The 18971-nt window shown below is 44.7% G+C and overlaps 1 protein-coding gene across 2 annotated transcripts; it reads right to left on the bottom strand.

Moving 5' to 3' along the window:
- Nucleotides 1-1948: 1948 nt before the first annotated feature.
- zc3h13 (zinc finger CCCH-type containing 13) lies at nucleotides 1949-18748 on the bottom strand. 2 transcript variants are annotated; one of them, XM_072657274.1, is made up of 22 exons: nucleotides 18602-18748; nucleotides 17501-17647; nucleotides 17310-17422; nucleotides 16670-16784; nucleotides 16459-16570; nucleotides 15760-15887; nucleotides 15579-15623; nucleotides 15199-15380; nucleotides 14561-14761; nucleotides 14315-14470; nucleotides 13762-14093; nucleotides 12309-12764; nucleotides 11583-11819; nucleotides 10773-11322; nucleotides 9742-9854; nucleotides 8555-9325; nucleotides 6926-7387; nucleotides 4990-5577; nucleotides 4478-4621; nucleotides 3800-4000; nucleotides 2930-3093; nucleotides 1949-2516 (listed from the first exon to the last, which is right to left on the bottom strand). In XM_072657274.1, the coding sequence occupies exons 2-22, from the start codon at nucleotides 17636-17638 to the stop codon at nucleotides 2361-2363; spliced, it is 5364 nt and encodes a 1787-aa protein (XP_072513375.1). In that variant the 5' UTR covers nucleotides 17639-17647; nucleotides 18602-18748; the 3' UTR covers nucleotides 1949-2360. The 2 variants fall into 2 exon arrangements, with proteins under 2 accessions (XP_072513375.1, XP_072513376.1); XM_072657275.1 differs by having other exon boundaries at nucleotides 17310-17419.
- Nucleotides 18749-18971: the final 223 nt, after the last annotated feature.

The raw sequence follows: 18971 nt of genomic DNA, 5'->3' as shown, positions 1-18971 counted from the left end.
TGGGGGGCCCCAAGACGGCTTGGGCCAGCCCTGATTGGCAACATGCCTAATGCCAGGTGTGGGGTAGAGGGGTGTAAAGCCCCCCAGCATTGAGCTGTGGAGCAGTGGGACTATGTTCTCTGGAATGATGGTGATGGTGCTCCCTCCAATACTTTAGAGATGAGTTGGGGAGTTGGGGATGAGGTGGGGTGGAGATCATTTATCCAACATCCTGACCTCACCAATGCTCTTGTTTTTGAATGCAATCAAATACTCACAGCAATGTTCCAAAACCTGGTAGAATTTTTTCCCAGTTACTCTACCAAATGCAGGATAAACACCTTAGACTGAAAGGCTACAAAGTCTCTAAGCCTCCATCGAACTACAATCAGAATCATCCTGCCCAATGGAGAAGTGTAAAACAGGTACCTCCTGTTTCACAGAAGTAAACACCTCTTCAAAATCTCTCCAAAAGTAAGGAGTCATCCAGCAAAATACAAAAAAACCAAAAGCATCTAAAGAACTGCAGGCCTCTCTTGTTTCAGGTAGGGTTGATGTTCATTATATGAAAAACAACAGACAATAATAGGATCCATGGAAGAATAGCACAGCAGAAACCACGTATACCTAAGACATCTCAAGTTACCAAGAAACACACAAATGATCCTGAGGAGTTTTAAAACAATGTGTTATGGACAAATGAATCAAAGTGGAGCTTTTCAGTAAACACGGGACCTGTAGGGTCAGATGAAACCCATCCAATGCTTTTCAAAATAAGAACCTCATACCAACTGTGAAGGATGGTGGTGGTATGGTTGGAGTGATGGTTTGGGGATGCTGTGCTGCATAAGGGCATGCATAATGTCCTGCTACTATTGAAGCAGCTACAAGTTATCAAGTCATCTGTTTGCGAGCTGAAGCACAGTTGGGCCATGCAACAAGACATTTATCCAAAGCACACATGGAAGTTTTGTAAACCATAAACCTTGCAGCTATAACTTCTTCCACTCTTCTGCAATATTTTGGAGTATGTCTTCGGGAGGGTTTGCTCATTCATCCAGAAGAGCATTTGTGAGGTCAGGCACTGATTTTGGGCGAGAGGGCCTGGCACACAATCTTCAATCTTGTTCATCTAAAAGGTGTTCGACGGCGTTGAGGTCAGGGCTCTGTGCAGGCCGGCCAAGTTCTTCCACAGAAACTCACGCCCTGAGGCTCCTGGTGCTGATGTTAAGTGAATAGTAGTTGCTCTGAGCTCAGCACTCTGAGTCCTTGCTCCGTAACTTTATGTGGTCTGGCACTTTGTGGCTGAGTTGCTGTGGTTCCTCTAAACACTTCCACTGTTCAATCATACCACTCATAGCTGATGGTGGAGTATCTAGGAAGGAAGAAATTTCACCAGCTGACTTCTTGTTGCAGTAGTGGCTCCTATTTCATACAGAACCATGCTGGAGTTCAGTGAGCTCTTTAGAACCACCCATTCTTTCACTAATGTGTGTAAAGGCAGACTGCATGACTAGGGGCTTGATTTTATACACCTGTGTCAACAGGACTGAATGATGACAGAATGATTCAGATGACAGAAGTCAAACACACATCTGCATTTTAGTAACCATACTTAACTTGTAAGCTCACACAGTTCATTTTGTCTAGAATTCCCATTTCAGTGCATTCCTAAAATCTAAGAGAGAAGACAGTGCCTGGGGGTGCTTCATTCAACTACTTAGCCACACATTTTTCTGCATCTGTCTACATTACAAAGCAGAACTTCAGTTAGCCAGATAATTTAAGACAGGTCAAACATCTCCAGCAGGTTAGAAAGGAAGGACCCTTATAGTGGGTCCTCATTTCAGACAACATTTAGATTATTAGAAACTACTTTGTGAAAAAAACTCAAGATAAAAAGGAAGTTTTTCAGACCGTTCAGATTATATTAAATAAGCAATAAAACCAACAAAAATAGGACGCGTGACAAAGATGAGATCATTTTAATGCACATGTCTAATACACAACGCACGTTACATCAAACAAAACATGAAGCAACTGCAGAAGAAATGAAAACTGACATTACAAAAAGGTTCGCTAAAACATCAAACATCATATGAGATCTCGTCCTTACCTCCCCCAATCCCCTCCCACATGTCTCTGTCACACTTAGAAAACAAAGTTCATTGGCTGCCAAACAACAGTTTTACAGTATCTTCATAGGCTAGCATTTTACCAGTCTCTATGGTGCTGTACTCCAGAGCCTGTGGCAACCATCCTCCATTAGCACTGACTTACAAACAGTTTCAGTGTTGTAGAATAGTAGACGGCGATATGGGTTAATGACAGCCAAGACTGATCCTAGGTCTGTTTTCATGCTCTTTACTCACTGGGGTGTCTCAAGATACGCACACCTCGGCTGAGGCACTAGCCACGGGGGCTGGGTCGGCCTTCTCCTGCCCAGCAGCCATTTTCTTCTTAAAGAGACGCACACTGAGATGCAGCAACTCCTGGTCCACCACTGGAGCGCTGGTGTAGATCTGCTTAGTTGTCCCCTGCATCAAGTGACGAGAAGAGATAATTAAAACAATGGTCATTATAAAATAATCGAATTAAAAAAATTAAATAAGTGTACCCACCAGGGATTTAAGTACAGAATATAAACAAAAATACACTTTGTGCAAAATCATGTTACTAATAACCAGTGGTTGTGGTTCCTCAACAAGGAAACCCATTATAAGTTAAGTGCATTTCCTGTTTTTGCCAGGTGGTTGCAATGGTTTCTCAGGTGGTGGTTATTGTGTTGCTATAGCATTACTAAATTGAGATGGTGAAAACAGCAAATCTTGCTACGCACCAGCAAATCTTGCCACTTTGTAAATGCCAGGTGGCTGAAGCATAAAACTGCATGCCCTAACACCATGATGACATCAGCTGTGTGTCTAAAAACTCCAGATCGTAAACTTACCTTTTCGTTTTTAAGGAGCTGCCTGCGGATGGCGATGTCTCTGCGGGCGCACAGAGCCTTACAGCACGGCCCGAGGTTCCTCAGCAGACTTGCCCGCTCTGTCTTTCTGTTCAGGGCAGCCATGTTCAGCGCTCCCAAGTCATGCTCAAACAGCTTCTCTGCATCTGTGAAAACAAGACAGCTTGGGTTATCATTAATCTGCTGAGTCATTTTAGAAAGTCTAGTGCAGACATTTAAGGACGTTAAAGGAAACAGGAGAAATTTTCTTTTTGAATGCAAAAGTCTTCACTTTCCTTCCCTGGCTGCTAACACAGGTGAAACTCTATGCCTTCAGAGGCAGTCAATGTAAAGGTAAAGGTGCACGTATTTGTCACTGTGCAGTGTACACCGCGCAGCGAAATGTAACCCATCTGTGGTCGTGAACACACACACACTAGTGAACTAAGGCCAGTGAGTACACACACGCCCGGGGAGCAGAGAGGGTAAAGGGCCTTGCTCAAGGACCCAGCAGTGGCAGCTTGCCAAGCCCGGGAATCGAACCCACAACCTTGATATCGACAGCCCGGCGCTCTAACCGCTGAGCCACCACTGCCCCACGTTAATAGTTCATAGTAATGTTAATAGCTCACATTAAAGACAGGTATAACCCTAACCCAACCTAACCTAACCCTAACCTAACCTAACTGATGTTCAGTACAGCTTTGTGTGTGAAAGTTAAATCAATTTAAATAAATAGGAAAATTAGGTAAATACACTCTCAGGATATGGGAATTGTAGGCCAGCTATAGTTTAGTTTTCACTAGGAAAGCTTTAATATAGGAATTTTAGGCCACTTTATATGTTTATAAATTCTTTAGTGGTGGGTCTCACCTTTCGTGTCCTCCAGCTCTTTGGCACAGACCTCTTTAACCCGGGTGAGGAGCCTGGGTCCAGCAAGTCGCCTGGAGACCCCTGCCCTCAGGAGAACAGCACCAGGCGTGAATCTGAGTAGTGCAGCCCCTGGAGTTCGTGGCTCCTGCTTCTGCTTTGGCATCAGACTAGACCAGTCCACATCGATTACATCCAACGGCCCTAAAGAGGTAATGTAGAAAAAGGGAGGTGAGTCAAGCAGTTGGAGCAGTTTAATTATGTAATCTAATTCCTAATCTACATTTTATAATGCAACAGTGCCGTTTACATCCAGTAACCAGTTCTTGTAAGTCAGCTGATTAACTGCATTTATTTATTTTTATGTATTTGGCACTGCATTTCTATAAATATACCTATGCAAGTTTCAGCACTGTTCTATTCTACCTAATGTGTTCTCATGCAATGTCCAGGGTAGATAGCAAGGTGCCCTCAAATATCTGCACAGATAATTCTATAAGTGGACGCAAACTCACCAAAAACTACTTTACTTACAGTACAACTTTAAATTTGATGTACCACTACTTACACTACAATAATGCACAAGTGTAGCCACCCTCGCTTAGGGCATGCTTAATGTGTTGTCAGGGTCACACTGAGTGTTGGTTTGGACTGAGAAGGCTGCAAGGTGTGTTTGAGTACCTGAACTCTTCTCCTCATCCTGCTGCTCATCTCTCTTCTGGCTGTCAGCCAAGATCTCATCCAGTTCGTCGTCACTGATGGGCTCATACTCCTCCCCGCCAGAGGCCACAGACTGCACATCCTCCCCCTTTCCATCTTCCTCTTCTGATGAAAACAAGCACAGAAACGTAAAGTAAGAGTGAAACAAAAACACAAGCAACTCTCTCCACTGGAACTCAGGCATGATATTGAGTGTTTGATCTGACCAGTGTAAGCACTTGGTAAACGTGTTTGACGTTGGTAAAAGTGTCATAGGTTGATTAGCTCTACAAAAAGTTCACAGCTCACTCAAATAGGCAGGACACAGTCTACTGAAGCTATGATTGGTTGGACATGTTGTACTTATTTTAACCAATGCAGGAAGACTGTGGGACATTGACCCAGCTGCTGGCCAATGCTGTATTTAAGATGGATGTCCATTACTTCTACACTTACAGGCAAGAAAACAAGTTAAAAATGAAGACATCTCTCACCATCAAGACTGTCCACCTTCTCCGTCTCGCAGGGCTCAGTCTGTGTGTGCAGTTCGTCTGTAGTGCTGGGCTTATCTGTGTCTATCAGAGCTTCTCTGGGCAGCAGAGGCTCGTAGTCTCCCCGTTCCATCCTCATCTCTCGGCTCTTGGGTTCCCCTAGTGGCGGGAAGTCGAACGGCAGCATCCGTTCGCGCTCTGCTCGGTCCCGTTCTCTTTCCCGGTCTCTGTCCCGTTCTCGCTCCCTCTCTCCACGGTCTCGATCGAGGCGGTCATGTGACATTAGCCCCTCAGGCAGCAGTCTCTCCCTCTCCCTCATCTCTCTTAGGTCCCGCTCTCTGATTGGCTCCCGGTTTCCACGGAGGAGGAGAGGTTCCCGTCCCCGGACTGCCCACTCTCGCGGCTCCGGCTCCCAGTCCCGCTGCTGCCCTGGCATAGGCTGATTTTGTGGCTGCCGGTGGTCCTTTCTGTCCCGCTCAAACTGATCCCGCTCCCGTTCGCGGCTGTCGTAGGAGCCAGCCCGAGAACGACCCTGGCGCTCTGACTCTGGAGAGCTGCGCCTCGAACTGTGGCTGCGCGAGTCCTGCCGGTCTGCAGAAAAACAAACTTTTTTTTACAAAATGAGCAGTAACAGTTTGAGAGGGCTTTTTCACACTTTTTAGTCTGGTTAAAAAGGACTCTGGGCAGGTGTAAACAGTCATGGCACTCTGATGCGGACCAAACTACATCGAGACCCTTAAGAGGAGGTGGTCTTCTTCCAGTCCCAAACAATTACTACAGCTATACTGTTGCTCATGTTACACTATGTCCAGAACACAAGACCTTCTTCCTGTATTTACTTTCTTCCTCCTACCCCAGACAGGTCTGACCAATAAGCAAAGAGAACAAGCTCACATGATTTGTTTTGGTGTGCTTAAATATGTCCCTGTTTGAAAACAAATCAAACCAAACCAAGGGGAAAGTTTACAAACATAAGTGATTCAAACCAGAGCAAAACAGGTGTGAAAACCTCAGAGTATATTGCTTGTCCTGGATTATACATTTTTTTACCATTCAATAATTCTTTTTTTTATTATTATTATTATTTATTATTTATTAAGAATTTGTACACTATTTTGTTATTCAACCTTACACTAGCAGTAATGGGTTGAATCTCCTATTTTAGTACACTTGGTTGAAAAAGATCTTTTACTTTTCAGAATCCCCAGTTTAATAAATATAATACTAAAATATAATATCTAAAAACAATCAACATATTCACATTTTGTTTCTACAGGAAATAAAACTGAAAAAATACATTAGGGTGTATATTAATTATCAATAATTAACAGCATGATATGGAATAAAGGTGTGCAAAATGATATTGCATCATGGTAAAATGTTTTGATTAGGGTTGCAATATTCTGGGAATTTGTAAGATTGGGAAATTTACCATGGGAAGAAACTTACATAAAGTTGGTAAAAAATTATACTGAAGGATTATCTTGGCTAATATTATTAGATATGATACCAAAACAGTTAAATAGCAAAGCTGCTCCTTTATCCCATGCACAAGGTACATTACACACTGAAGGGCTATTGAGGCCACACCCCCTGCATGCACTGTACCAAATGTACAGCACATGGTCCAGATGAGTTCTAGAAACTTAACACTAAAGTTCCCATGTAAGCTAAAGCTGAAATTCCCATGGAAAATTAAGGGTCATTAAATGGAAATGTTTTAGGAAACCCCAATCCTAGTTTTAATACACAGTATGATTTTCTGTGCATAACGAGGATGTTGTCAGTGCTTAAAAGAACACTGATCAACTGCACCGCTTCATTACAAAGAGCATTAAAATGTCTTTAATAGACATTATGGAGCAAGTTAAACTGAAAAACAGCTGGATTTTAGAAACATTGATTTGTGACAAACAAATTTGTAGTTCTTAGGTCATACCTGAAGAGGTGCTGCGACTGGGCTCTCCTCTCCTCAGCTGGTCAATCCTCGACTTCCTCTCTACCCCAATCGTCTCATTTGCTGCTGCAGCTCTTTCCCGCTCAGGCTCCCTTTCTCTCTCTCGTTCTCGCTCTCTGTCCCGGGAGTTGGCTCCGTGCATGCGGCCCCTACGTGAGCGCGCCCCCTGCTGCCCTTCATCGGCACGATGGGCTGAGTCACTGGAGGGCGACCTGAGCCTGCGGGAGGACGCCCGGCTCTGATTGCTGCCCATGCTTCCGCTGCGCTGCTGTTGCTGTTGGTGCTGCTGGGCGTCCTGTGGCTTACGCAGCATGTGCTGGGGAAGAAGAGGCTGTAGGGGTAACGTCTGCATCAGCATGGGTGGGTCCGGCAGTAAGGGGGCAATGTTCCTTCCTCGCCTAGGGGGCAGCTCAGCAGGGAGTAGCCGTTCTGGAGGTCGCTCACCTGGAAGGGAGGGTGATAGGACTTTAGAGATACTACTGTTTCTTATCCACCACACAAATATGTTTAATTCTTAGAGAAACAGTTCAATATGTGATGCTTTATGAAATCTTAGTTTGGTAGCACTGTTCTGGTAACAAGAAAAGGCGTCAATGCAGTTTTCTAAGCCAACAATTTTAAAAGATTGAACAATACCAATATTTATTTATTGAGATGAGTGGAGTGTCAGCCAATAAGTAACGGTGTAGCGCAGCATAGTCACCTAGACCGGGAATCGAACCTCAGTCTGCAACATGGTGTGGCAGCTCACTACCAGGTAGTGGCGTTATCTGTTGCGCCACACTAACCACCAATATGAGAATCTGCATTTGCGGTAACTGCTTTACAACATAAGTCAAATAAATTAAATATCACTTATGAGTGATGGGAGAGAGGTGGTGGCAAAACAGCACGGCTCAGGATTTAAACTTGTGACCCCAGGTCACCAGGGATGCTCATTAGACTGCTGAACCACTCAAGCCATGTTTTTAATTTTTGATACGTTCATATTTTTGATATGAACGTAGATCTGGCAGTTTTTCCTTAATGTTGTGTCAAAGTCTCAAGATGAATGGACCAATAGAAATGCTCCAAAATAACTAAAATGAGTATGATTTGAAAATTAAGTTTTTGCTTTGCCCTGTAAAGTCACCATTTAGACGATACAAGGTTATTGCTTAACAGCATTATTTAACAGTTCACACATAAATGTAAATTTGTGCTCTCAAATGTTAATCCGAATAGCTGTAGTCTCAATTTCTGTATTTTATAAATGTTCATGTATCTTTATGGGTTTCTGCATTGGCAGAAAAATCAATGTCTAATAAAATGCTTTAAAGTGTTATGAGCTCAATATTTTGCAGTCCCGCCCTAATATCCAGCCCAGCATTTTCTGCTGATATTTTCCCAATACGGATACATCTCTTTTCAGTGCTGCACCACTATTAACCACTCTTAACAGGCTAGATAGCAACATTCCCATTAATTACACCATCACCAACAGCAGAAACTGTGTGTTCAGATGTTCTTCATTAACTTGTTTTTTTTCCATGTTTATAAGTTGCAAATGTAGAACTGACAAAATTGTATTCAAACACTAACCAGGGTTATCAGGGGGTCTTTTACACTCACCTGGGAGTGAAGCGGAGGCGGCATCAGCACGCTCTGGAACGTCCTCATCAGACCAATCGCTGAAGTTTGTGTCCATTTTGAGGAGTGGTGCTGCTGCATGACGACCAGCCATGAGGGCTCTCTGAGAGGGGAGGTCCTCTTTATTGATTGGTGGAGGAGTGCGTGGGCCACGACGTCTCTTGCCGACCGGGTGCTGAACGGCCGGCTCGTCCTCGGAAACGTCCGACTCGGCACCTCGCGAACGCTTGCGCTTTCGTTCTGGGGCTTTTTTCTTACCCACTTTACGGGGAGACATAAGTGGCCGGGGGGCTTCAGAGGGGGCAGATGAAGATGAAGGCAGGGTTGGCTCAGGGTTAAAACGGTCTCCAGGTCCACCAACAGTGCTCTCCTCTTCTTTCCTGTTCTTCTTTAGGTTCTTTTTCTGAGACTTGGTCTTCTTTTTGGCTTCTTCGTGGACAACTGCAGCAGAGTCCCGCCCCTCAGGGCCAGTGGGGGCTGGAGGTGGGGTGGCGGCATCTCTCTGATCCTTCACCCTTCGAGATTCGGATGCAGCTGCATTGAGAGAAGTCTCTGGAGGATGATCCCCACGACGTTCTGCCCCTCTGCCGCGAGATTCTGGCTCCTCTTGGCGGACGCGAGCATCCTTCTTGTCGCCACGGCGGTCGTCATCCCTCCAGCGGGTGGTGGGCTTGTCATCGGTGGATAAGCGTGGTGGGGAACGGCTTGACTCCTGAGGACGCACAACCTGACTCAGAAGTCTGTGTTTCTCACCTATGGGGAGAAAAAAAAATGCTTTAAAGAAAAGGCTACTAAATAAGACAAATGTTTGTGGACACCCCTTCTAACGAATGCATTCAGCTACTTTAAGCTGCATCCATTGCCGAAACAGATGTGCAAATGCACACACAGCTTGTCTAGTCCCTGTAGAAAAGTACTTCCAACAGAATCTTGGAATCTTGTACTTCCAACTCTCTGGAGCAGATAAACATGAACCTACTGGCACCATGCCTAAACAGATGTCCCAATACGTCTGTCCATTAAGCAGAAGTCTGTGTTTTTTACCTTCTAACCTTTTAAGCTTGGTAACTTTACATTAATTTTATAAACCTGTTATATTTAGCAGATAGCCAGCAAGAAAGAGATAGACTGAGGCCTCACAATCATAAATCACTGACACTAGACACTACCTTTCTCATCAGTGCTGTTGTAGCCATCACTCTCTGCAGGGCTGGTTTCCCGCACTTTTTTAGGAGAGGGCCGCGGGCTGGGACTGTTCTCCACACGATGCCTCTTGCGTCCACTAACACACGCACACACAGAGAGCGAGAGAGAGAGAGATGCAGAGTGTTACTACAGAACAATTAAATGAAACCATAATGGAAGCCCTGCAACTCTAAGGACAGTCCAGACCTGTTTATAATATAACAATGTAATGTGTGTAGTTCTATCTCATACACTACATGTTCAAAGGTATGCAGACCATCCTACTTTTGATATTCATAAAAAAAAAAAGCATCATCAATATGACAGAATGCTGTGGATCAGTCCAAGATCACCATGACCAGTGTCAAAGTTCGTCTTAAGGGGTATGAGACCCTCAGCATTAAGCTGTTGGACAATGGAACTCCACCCAGTTCATTTGGAAAGAGTTGGAGTAGTATAACAAATCGCCCTACATCAGTACCACATGGCTATGGCATATGTGCTTATGGCTGAATACAATCAAAGAAGAGAATATTCTAGAGCAATGTGACAATGTCCTAGCAGTGTGAACTAGGAGAACATTCTAAGAATGGTGATGAGGGACACCACCACAGAACGGTCTAAACCAGAACCTTCTAAAGCAGAGTCTGAACGAGTATTATATTCTTGTACAATTCAGACTGCTCTGTGGAACACTATCTTAGAACAGTGTGAACTAGTAGGACATTCTAGAGCAGTGTGATGAGGGACAGCATCCTAGAACAGTCTCAACTTGAACATTTTAGGGCAGTGTGATGAGGGACAACACAGTAGAACAGTCTGTACTAGGAGAACATTCTAAGGCAGTGTGACCCAGAACATCCTAGAGCAGGGTCATTAGGGCCAACATCCCAGAGCAGTGTGAACTACTAGAGCATAGTCTCTCCCTACACTCACACACCGGACTGGCACACCTACAGTGTTCGGTGGTGTTTGTTGGGTCACTGTGTTCTGGCTCTTACACCAGATTGCTCACCTGTTCTTTCGCTCTTCATGACCGTCCCGTCCAGGACGTTCGTCTCGCGACTCTTCCCTCCTCTCCCGCCTCTCCTCCCGGCATTTCTCCCTCTCCTCCCACTCCCTCTGCCTCTCCCTCTCTCTCTGCTCCCGCTCTCGCTCCCTCTCCTTCCTCTCTCGCTCCCTCTCCCTTTCACGCGCTTCCCTCTCCCGTTCTCGCTCGCGTTCTCGCTCACGTTCCCGCTCCCTCTCCTCCCTCTCCCTTTCCCGTTCTCGCTCTCTTTCTCGTTCCTCCCTCTCCCGTTCCCGCTCTCTCTCCCGCTCTCTTTCCTCCCTCTCCCGTTCCCTCTCCCTGGCCCGGTCCCGCTCTCTCTCTGCCTCTCGCTCTCGTTCCTTCTCTCGTTCCCGCTCTCTTTCTCGCTCCCTCTCTCTTTCCCTCTCTCGCTCGCGGCCACGCTCCTCTCGCCTGTCCGGCTCCCCTCGCTCGCCCCTGCGCTCCTCTCTCCTGTCCTCACGCTCAATTTCATCACTGCGGCTCTGGTGGCGGCTGGGAGAAGATGCCCTCTGATCTGATGAACACACAAGCACAAGTGAGATTTAGTGAGACCATAATTGCCACCTCTAATCAGTGAGACAGTCATCTTTTTTTTTTTAATCATTACAACACTAATCAACTATTAAGGTCATTGCAGCTACAGTGAGTGAACTTTAGTGCAATTGGACCTTTGTTTATTGTTTATTATTATCTAATGTGTGGCTGTATGTATTTAAATAATTGCAATTTCTAGTACTGCTGGATTAACAAACGGTCAGTTACAAAATTTCTAACCTCTGTCCCTGTTGTCACGGCGCTCTCTGTCGGCGTGACTTCCACGCCGATCATATGACGAGTCTCTGCCCTGCTCCCCGCGCTGTCTGTCATTATCATAGCGATCCCGTTCTGCACCTCTCTCCGTGTTTCTCTCAGAGCTCCTTTCTCTCAGCCCACTGCCACGAGACTCCCAGCTGTCATGGCCGCCACTGCCCCCAACTTCGCCCTGCGACGCACGGGAACCACGGGCCGAACCTGGGCAGGAGCGGAGTAGAAAAACTGTTATCGCAACAAAGTTCCCACTCATTTTAGGATAACATTTCACAGAGCGTTTCCAGAACTCTGGAGTTATACAAAAATCAGCATAGTGGGTAATGACTTACCCGTAAGGACAAAGTACAGTAAGTGGGGAAACAAACAGCTGATTTTGGGTCTCATATGAAGCGAAACGATAACTAGCAATCACATACACTTAAAACGCAAATCATGATCAGGTGCAGATCTCTTCTCTTATGCTAGCTAATATTTGCCTATTGTGATATTTGCCAACTATATAATTACCAATGTATATACACACTTTATATGTACACATACATAAAAAAAATAAGAATAAAAATGTAAGGATGTCAAGAAAGAACCTGAACCCCCTACAGTCTTACAGAGGTGTTTCGCCTTCAGGTATGTTTGAGGACACGGCCAGCTAATGACTAAGCTTTGCCTCCTGTGTTTGGTCCATTTCCTCACCTTTGTCAGTGGCCTCTGGTGCTCTTCCCCTCCCTCGCCCCGTTTTCTCAGCACGTGACTCATTCCTGCTTTCGCCTCTGCTCTCGCTCCGCCCCTCCTCTCGCCCATGACCTCTTCCATAACTCCTCTCTTCTTGCGCCGAAGACTCCTCCTTTCTGTGGGTGTCGTTCCGCTCGCGCTCCCGCTCTCTCTCTCGCTCCCTGTCGCGGTCTCTCTCTCTGCGCTCCAGCGATTCTCTGCCAGAGCGGTCTCTGACCTCCGTTGTGCGGGACTCTCGTGTGTCCTTGACATCGCTTTGGTTGCGGTGCTGGCGGTCGTCCCGCGTGTCTCGCCGGTCACGGTCAGCGCGCCGGTCGCGGCTATCTCTGGTCTCACGTTCATCTCGTGAGGAACTCGCATCAGCCTCATAGCCGCGATCACTGCGAGCACTGTCCTTCTCGCGTTTACCCCGACTCTCTGGACACAAGAGAGGCATAGTTAGAAGAGCGAAAAAAGACTTTTTAACAGAGGACAGATGTCAAAGGACTGATGGCATGCACTACCGGTCAAAAGTTTTAGAACACCCCCAGTTCAGCTTCAGTAGTCTGAATTCATTTCTGCATGGCTCAGGGAAGCTGCTCCAACTATAGAACCTGCAGCTACAAATCTTGTTTTCACAGATGAAAGAGAGACCTGGTCCAGTGTAAAACTGTGCTACAAGATGTTGTCATTTGAGCCACAAATCACATAAGCTGTTGACTCTTACTTTCAATGCTTGCGTGGATTTGGGTGCGTCAGACCTCTTATTCGTTTTTTTCCAATTTCCACAAGGTTTTTGGGGGGTTTAGGAAACTGTACTCACCACGCTGGCTTTATCTGTACATTGTCTAAATAAAGAGCTCCACTTTTAAGAGTTATAATTATCTATTGGTCTTCCTTTGTTAATTGCCTTTTTCTAGTCAGTTATTGCAATTCAGATGTTATTGCAATGCTGTGTAAATACTGCGGTAGAGTCTGATTGTGCGTCTGTTCCGACACAGAGACAAAGTGTTTGCATCTATTTTTGAAGCTTGATTTACTTCCATTGCTACAGACCAGCTGTATGTCATTAACTAATAAATTGTTCCCTAAAAAAAGGTTGTAATCATTTAACAATTTTTTACAATTTACATTAATTTCAGTTTTTAAGGACATTTTCATTTTGGACCATTTCGGTTTACCCTTTAACATTACACACAACTGTCAATAACTGGAAGAATTGGGGGTGCTCTAAAATATTTGACGTGTAGTGTAGGTATTGCCGCCTTTACAAGATATTGATTTCAGAGAAATGCAAGTGACTTGTTGAGCTCTGAAGTGAGCTTTTATTTCCATTTTACCAGCAGCTAACGCTCATTGTCACCAACTGAGATGTGGTAAACAAGAAAAACAACCAGACAGCAGGTGCCCTTAAAGTCAGAATAGAAGATCCTACCGTCTCTGCGTTCATGACGTCTGTCCTGGGCAGGGCTCCTCTCCCTTTCACTCCGCCCCCTCTCCCTCTCCCGGCCCTGTGAGTGGTGACGGGAGGCAGGGCTAGAGCGACTTCGCCCCGTAGGTGAAGACTCCCTATGGGGTGTGGGGGGAGAGCGGGAGCGTGAACGGCGTGAGGCCTGAGCTCCTGGAGGTGAGGAGGGAGGAAGGTGGTCACGCTGATAGGACGGTGAGGCAGACCCACGTCGGCGGTGGGGGGAGGGAGAATGGCGCTGGTGTGAGGAGCCCGAGTGAGAAGAGGGGGAGCGGTGGTGACGGGGTGGGGTACGGGACCTGGGAGAAAGGACAAAATCTGTATCATTAAAAGGCATCATGAGCACAACAACATTTATAAGGATATTCAAGACTGTTTTAGCTGTAATTAAAAGGTGGGTAGTAATGTCTGAAACATCACTTGACTTAAATGTTCTTCACACTCTCACATCTCTATTCCAAACATGGTTCAATTGCTCCATTTATTTTGTGTGGGGGGGAAGTGGTGCACACCAGCTCACCTCTGGGGTGAAGCTTGTTTTTGAGCAGAAAGTTTGGGGGACGAGGACTTCCTCCTCGTGGGGGGAGATAACTCTCTAGAAGGTGATGACACACTGCCAGAACGTTCCTCCGAGGTCACGGACCGCTTTGCCTTGTGAGAACTGTCAGAGCGGTCCCTGCAATGATGCCCAGGTTAACAGATCATTGTAAGTCAATCACCACTACCTGCTAGCACACTCAGCACAGAATCTGCAGGGGTGTCATACCTGCGTTTTTCCTTCTTCTCCTTGTGCTTCTCCGTGTCCCTGCCTCGCTCCTTGCCCTCTTTCTGCTTATCCTCACTCTTCTCCTTATTCTTGTGCTTGCCCTTGTGTTTCTTTCCTCCTACAGGCAGATCTAAGGGCACGGGTGGTGGTGGGCTGGGAGTCCGAGGACCTTTCTTCTTGCCATGCCCAGTCTTGGATGATCTGACAGAAACAGAATGCTGTTCTTTCTAAATTGCTGCCAAAAAGATGATGGGCATTTTCTGAGAACCTATCTGGTCTGCTCCCACACTTTATCTACTTACTTCCAAAATGTTAAGATACACATTAGTTTCATGGTAGTTGATTCATTCACAGAAATGAGGGAATAACATGTTAACAATAAGGTTGCCAAGGGGTTAATACACAATTACATTAAGAAGCTAATTTTGTAGGGTGTAGTGTCATATTCATTACAGAGAAACCTTGGATTAGATTGAATTAACCTGAAAAAGGAAGGGAATCTAAGGTAAGCTACTTTGCTACGCTTTGACTCCAACTCAATTTACTGAATAATAACCCCCCTAGGACTGAAATCCAAATGACTAATGTTGCCAGCAAGTAAAGCAAACACCCCACCAAATCAGATCCTGCCTCCTCACCTGCTCTCAGTCTCCTCTGGTCTGCTCTGCTCTGCTGCAGGAGAGGAGATGATCGATGAAGAGGATGCTTTCTTCTCTTTCTTGCCGGCGTTGGTGCCTTTCCCAGCGGCCTTGCGTTTAGGGGAGCCTCCAGACTTGCGGGATGATGGTGAGCCCTTGGAGCTGGAGCGCTCAGGAGACCCCTTAAAAAAATAAAATAAAATAATAGACCAATCAAACAAAACCATTTATCCCTGCCATAGCCAAGCTGGTCTAGATACAATACATGCATCTACAGCCTTATATATGATTAATAATGTTTGTCTCATTAGTTTATTATTGGACATCCTCTGTGCCCAAAGGAAAATCTAAGAAAATAACTGCTGGAAAATGCAACATACCCGCTCTTTGGAAGTACTGCCGGTCCTGGTCTTGGTTACGGATTCCTGTTTCAATAACAAGCATTGTTTAGATTACAAGTAGTTTAAATGCATCATAGTCCATATGCCATGTACATACACAGTTTATCTGTGTAGTATCTTTGGGTTCAATAAGACAGATTATAGAGGTTGGATGTTCTACCTCTTTCTTAATAATAATTTCTTCTCGCTTGTCCATGTTCTCTTGCTCAAGCTTCATCAGCTCACGCTGGATCTTTTGCCTCTTCATTTCCAGGGATAGCTCGTAGTCGTAGTCTCCGTTATCTGAATCTGAAAGGAGTGATCACAAGTGTTAACTTTAAGCCACTGGCCCATTTATTAAAGCTGTGTACAGAAGCAAAGTTTTTCCAGTTGGACAGACTTGACTTTGGGCTTAGGTTATGTGGCCTGACAAATCTTGCTTCATGGTATAACCAGACAGAGTAAACATATGAACAGTTTCAACACCAGTGAAGAGACCCAATTATTCCAACATCATGTGAGTTTCAGTTTAATGTTCTATGGGATGCAGTAAGAATTACATGTTGCAATTCCTATTAAAATGTGTTGTCAAGTATTAGATTTTTAATTGTTTAGCACTGTTTACCCTTGATAACCCTGACCTGTCCATTAATTGCAGAGGCATTAACTGGGAGAATGTTTCCTTTCTGTAAACCTGTTTCCTGCCTGGTTAATGTTTACAGCACTATGGGTGCCATTTTAGAGTAGGGAAAACATTGCAAAAATACTATTTTAACATAATAGGAATATAATTATTATCTAAAACGATGACATGTCCGGAAAAATGTGCTACTGAAATTGACCAACATAAAGTGTAGCTGGAGGATGTTAGAACACTGACCTTCACGATTGGCTTCCCACTCTGCTGCTTCCTCTTCGCTGGCTGGCGTTCGTTCTTTAGTGATCTTTATGTCCTCCTTCTCTCTGTGTCTACCACGGGATGAATCTCTCTGCTATTCTCACACACACAAATTATGTCATATTATTAGTCTCCGCACACATACTGTTTGGATTTGCAATCACAGAGAGCTGTAGTGACCATTCATTCTTACTCTAGCTGGGGGTGAAGTAGGTTCGTCTGGCTCTCTTTTCTGAGTGTCTGCATCTACATCCTGTCTCTTATTCTTCATTCTCTCCCGGAGATCCCCAGTGGGCCTCTCGGCTGACCTGCACACAAACACACATATAATCGATCAGCCGTAACATTAATACCACCTGCCTAATATTGAGTAAGTCTCTTTGTGCCACCACAACAGATCTGACCATTCTAAGCACGGACCTCACAAGACCTCTGAAGACACCCTGTGGTATCTGGCACCAAGTATTAAGAAGCAGATTCTTTAAGTCCTGTAAAGGTGAGAGATGAAGCCTCCAAGGAACACATCAATGATCCTTAGGTGCCCAGGACCCTGTTGGCAGTTAACCAGTGGCCCTTCTTTGTCCACTTTTAGCAGAAAACCCCCACAAGACCTGCCTGAGGTTTTGGAGGTGTTCTGACCCAGTGGTCTAGCCTTCAGTTTGCCTTTTATGCTTCCTAATATATCCACCCTTAACCCTTAAGATGCCACTGCAGATGAAGATAACCAATGTTTTTCAACTCACTAATGTTATGGCTGACTGGGATATAAGCTAATGTCGACGTTCAAAGCCCCTGCCATTTTTGGTATTACCGGACATGAACACCAGCTTCACCTGCTGAACGTTCCAGAAAAACCTTTGCCTCTTGATGGAGTTCCATGTGTGTAGCGACAAGTGTTGCCGTAACTGCAATTTCCAGTCTTTAACCAATTTCTGCAGTGGGTCTGCTGGAAATAAACCAGATGTTAAAAAGGCAGCACATTTATATACAAGTACATTTACTCTGCAGTACATCTTGCCCTTACCTCGGCAACATTACTGCCCGTGCTGGGTCCGAGTCTTTCGAAAACGCTGGGCCGGCGAGATGGAGTGGTCGTGCTGCTGCTGCTCTCAGATATGGTCTTCGAATTCTCCACTGTCACCTTCCGCCTGATCTTGGACATTCTGCAGAGCTTAAAATGAAATAAAACAATGTCAAAGCTTCAAAATACACTTACCAAATACCCATAACACTAAAAATCTCATTTAGTGGTTTGTTTGTTTTTTTCTTTCTTCTTAAAGACAGACAGTTTACTTTGTTGCATGAAAAAAAAAAAAACACTATGTAAATGTTAACCAGGAAGAAAAACACATTTCTTAAACTCAGTGTTAATTATTAAAGTTACTGGCTATTCTTTCAAATCAGAAGAAACCAAAACACCCAGGAAAATGCACATATTTACATACACACACTCTCAGATCTTGAACATTTCCAGCAAAGCTAGTATTTAAACATTTTATGAAGTTTATATTTTAAATATATTGCTCAATAACTATCACATATATTGCTAAAACATTCCTAAAACTGAAAGATGATGGTCCAGCATCCTAAGTGTTTACTGTGGTGCTGAGGAAAATGCGTACAGTAAAAGTGTCAGGTGGTCAAATATCTAACGGCGTATCGTCTAAATGATAACATTTGCAATAATAAACATTAAGTCTGTGTGTATTTTGAGAGTTAATGTGTTTATTTTGAGCAGTACGCTTTAAACTATTAACGTTAGCGCTGAGATATCCAGCACTAATCAGAAAATCTGGTTGAATGAATGCTAGCTAGCTAGCCGTGTTAGCCAGGCTACATTTGTAAACATCTAACATCAGCGAGCAGGGGGGCTACTAATGAAGAATGATGACGAGCGAGTGTAGACCACTGCAGAGCGAACCCTGAAGCTGGCCTTCAACCCTTAGCACTCATGTAGTCTGACTGTTTAATATGAGTAGCGCTGGCTCACCATCCATTAAACACCTTACACTGAGAGGCTAGCGAGCTAACTGAGCTAGCAGCCGCTGTGCGGCCTAGCTACAGCAGGCTACCCTCAGACCCCGCGTTCATCAGAGCTCCACCGACAAGAGGCAGAATCTCTCACCCGAAATTTGATTAAAACACCGAGTCCAGTTTCATAGACTTGTGGGGACGGTTCTCCTCCTATAAGCAGTGATAATCTTGTAGTCGGTTCAGCGGGTTTCCCCACGCCGCCTTCATGATGATAGCGATACACCCTCCTCTACCTCAGTCTCAGCGCCGGCAAGAGCATTGTGGGAAACTGGATGTCTCGTGTGGACTTCATCACACTCACCAACTTATTGTGAACACTATAGAGATTCATTACAGTACCAAAAGGTGCTGATTACAGATTATATATATATATATATATATATATATATATATATATATATATATATATATATATATATATATATATATATATTGTTTTTGATTTTTTTTTTTACGATGTA

This window comes from Salminus brasiliensis, chromosome 15 (genome assembly GCF_030463535.1).
Source record: "Salminus brasiliensis chromosome 15, fSalBra1.hap2, whole genome shotgun sequence".
NCBI lineage: Eukaryota > Metazoa > Chordata > Actinopteri > Characiformes > Bryconidae > Salminus > Salminus brasiliensis.
Note: the sequence above shows the minus strand (reverse complement) of the source record. Positions and strands in the feature narration are given on the sequence as shown.

Coding starts and splice junctions, on each gene's coding strand:
- zc3h13 (XM_072657274.1), bottom strand. CDS start 17,638: ATGTCCAAGATCAGGCGGAAGGTGACAGTGGAGAATTCGAAGACCATA. Junction 15,624..15,759: donor AAATTATTATTAAGAAAGAG/GTAGAACATCCA, acceptor TTATTGAAACAG/GAATCCGTAACCAAGACCAG. Junction 14,094..14,314: donor AAACAAGCTTCACCCCAGAG/GTGAGCTGGTGT, acceptor CCTTTCTCCCAG/GTCCCGTACCCCACCCCGTC.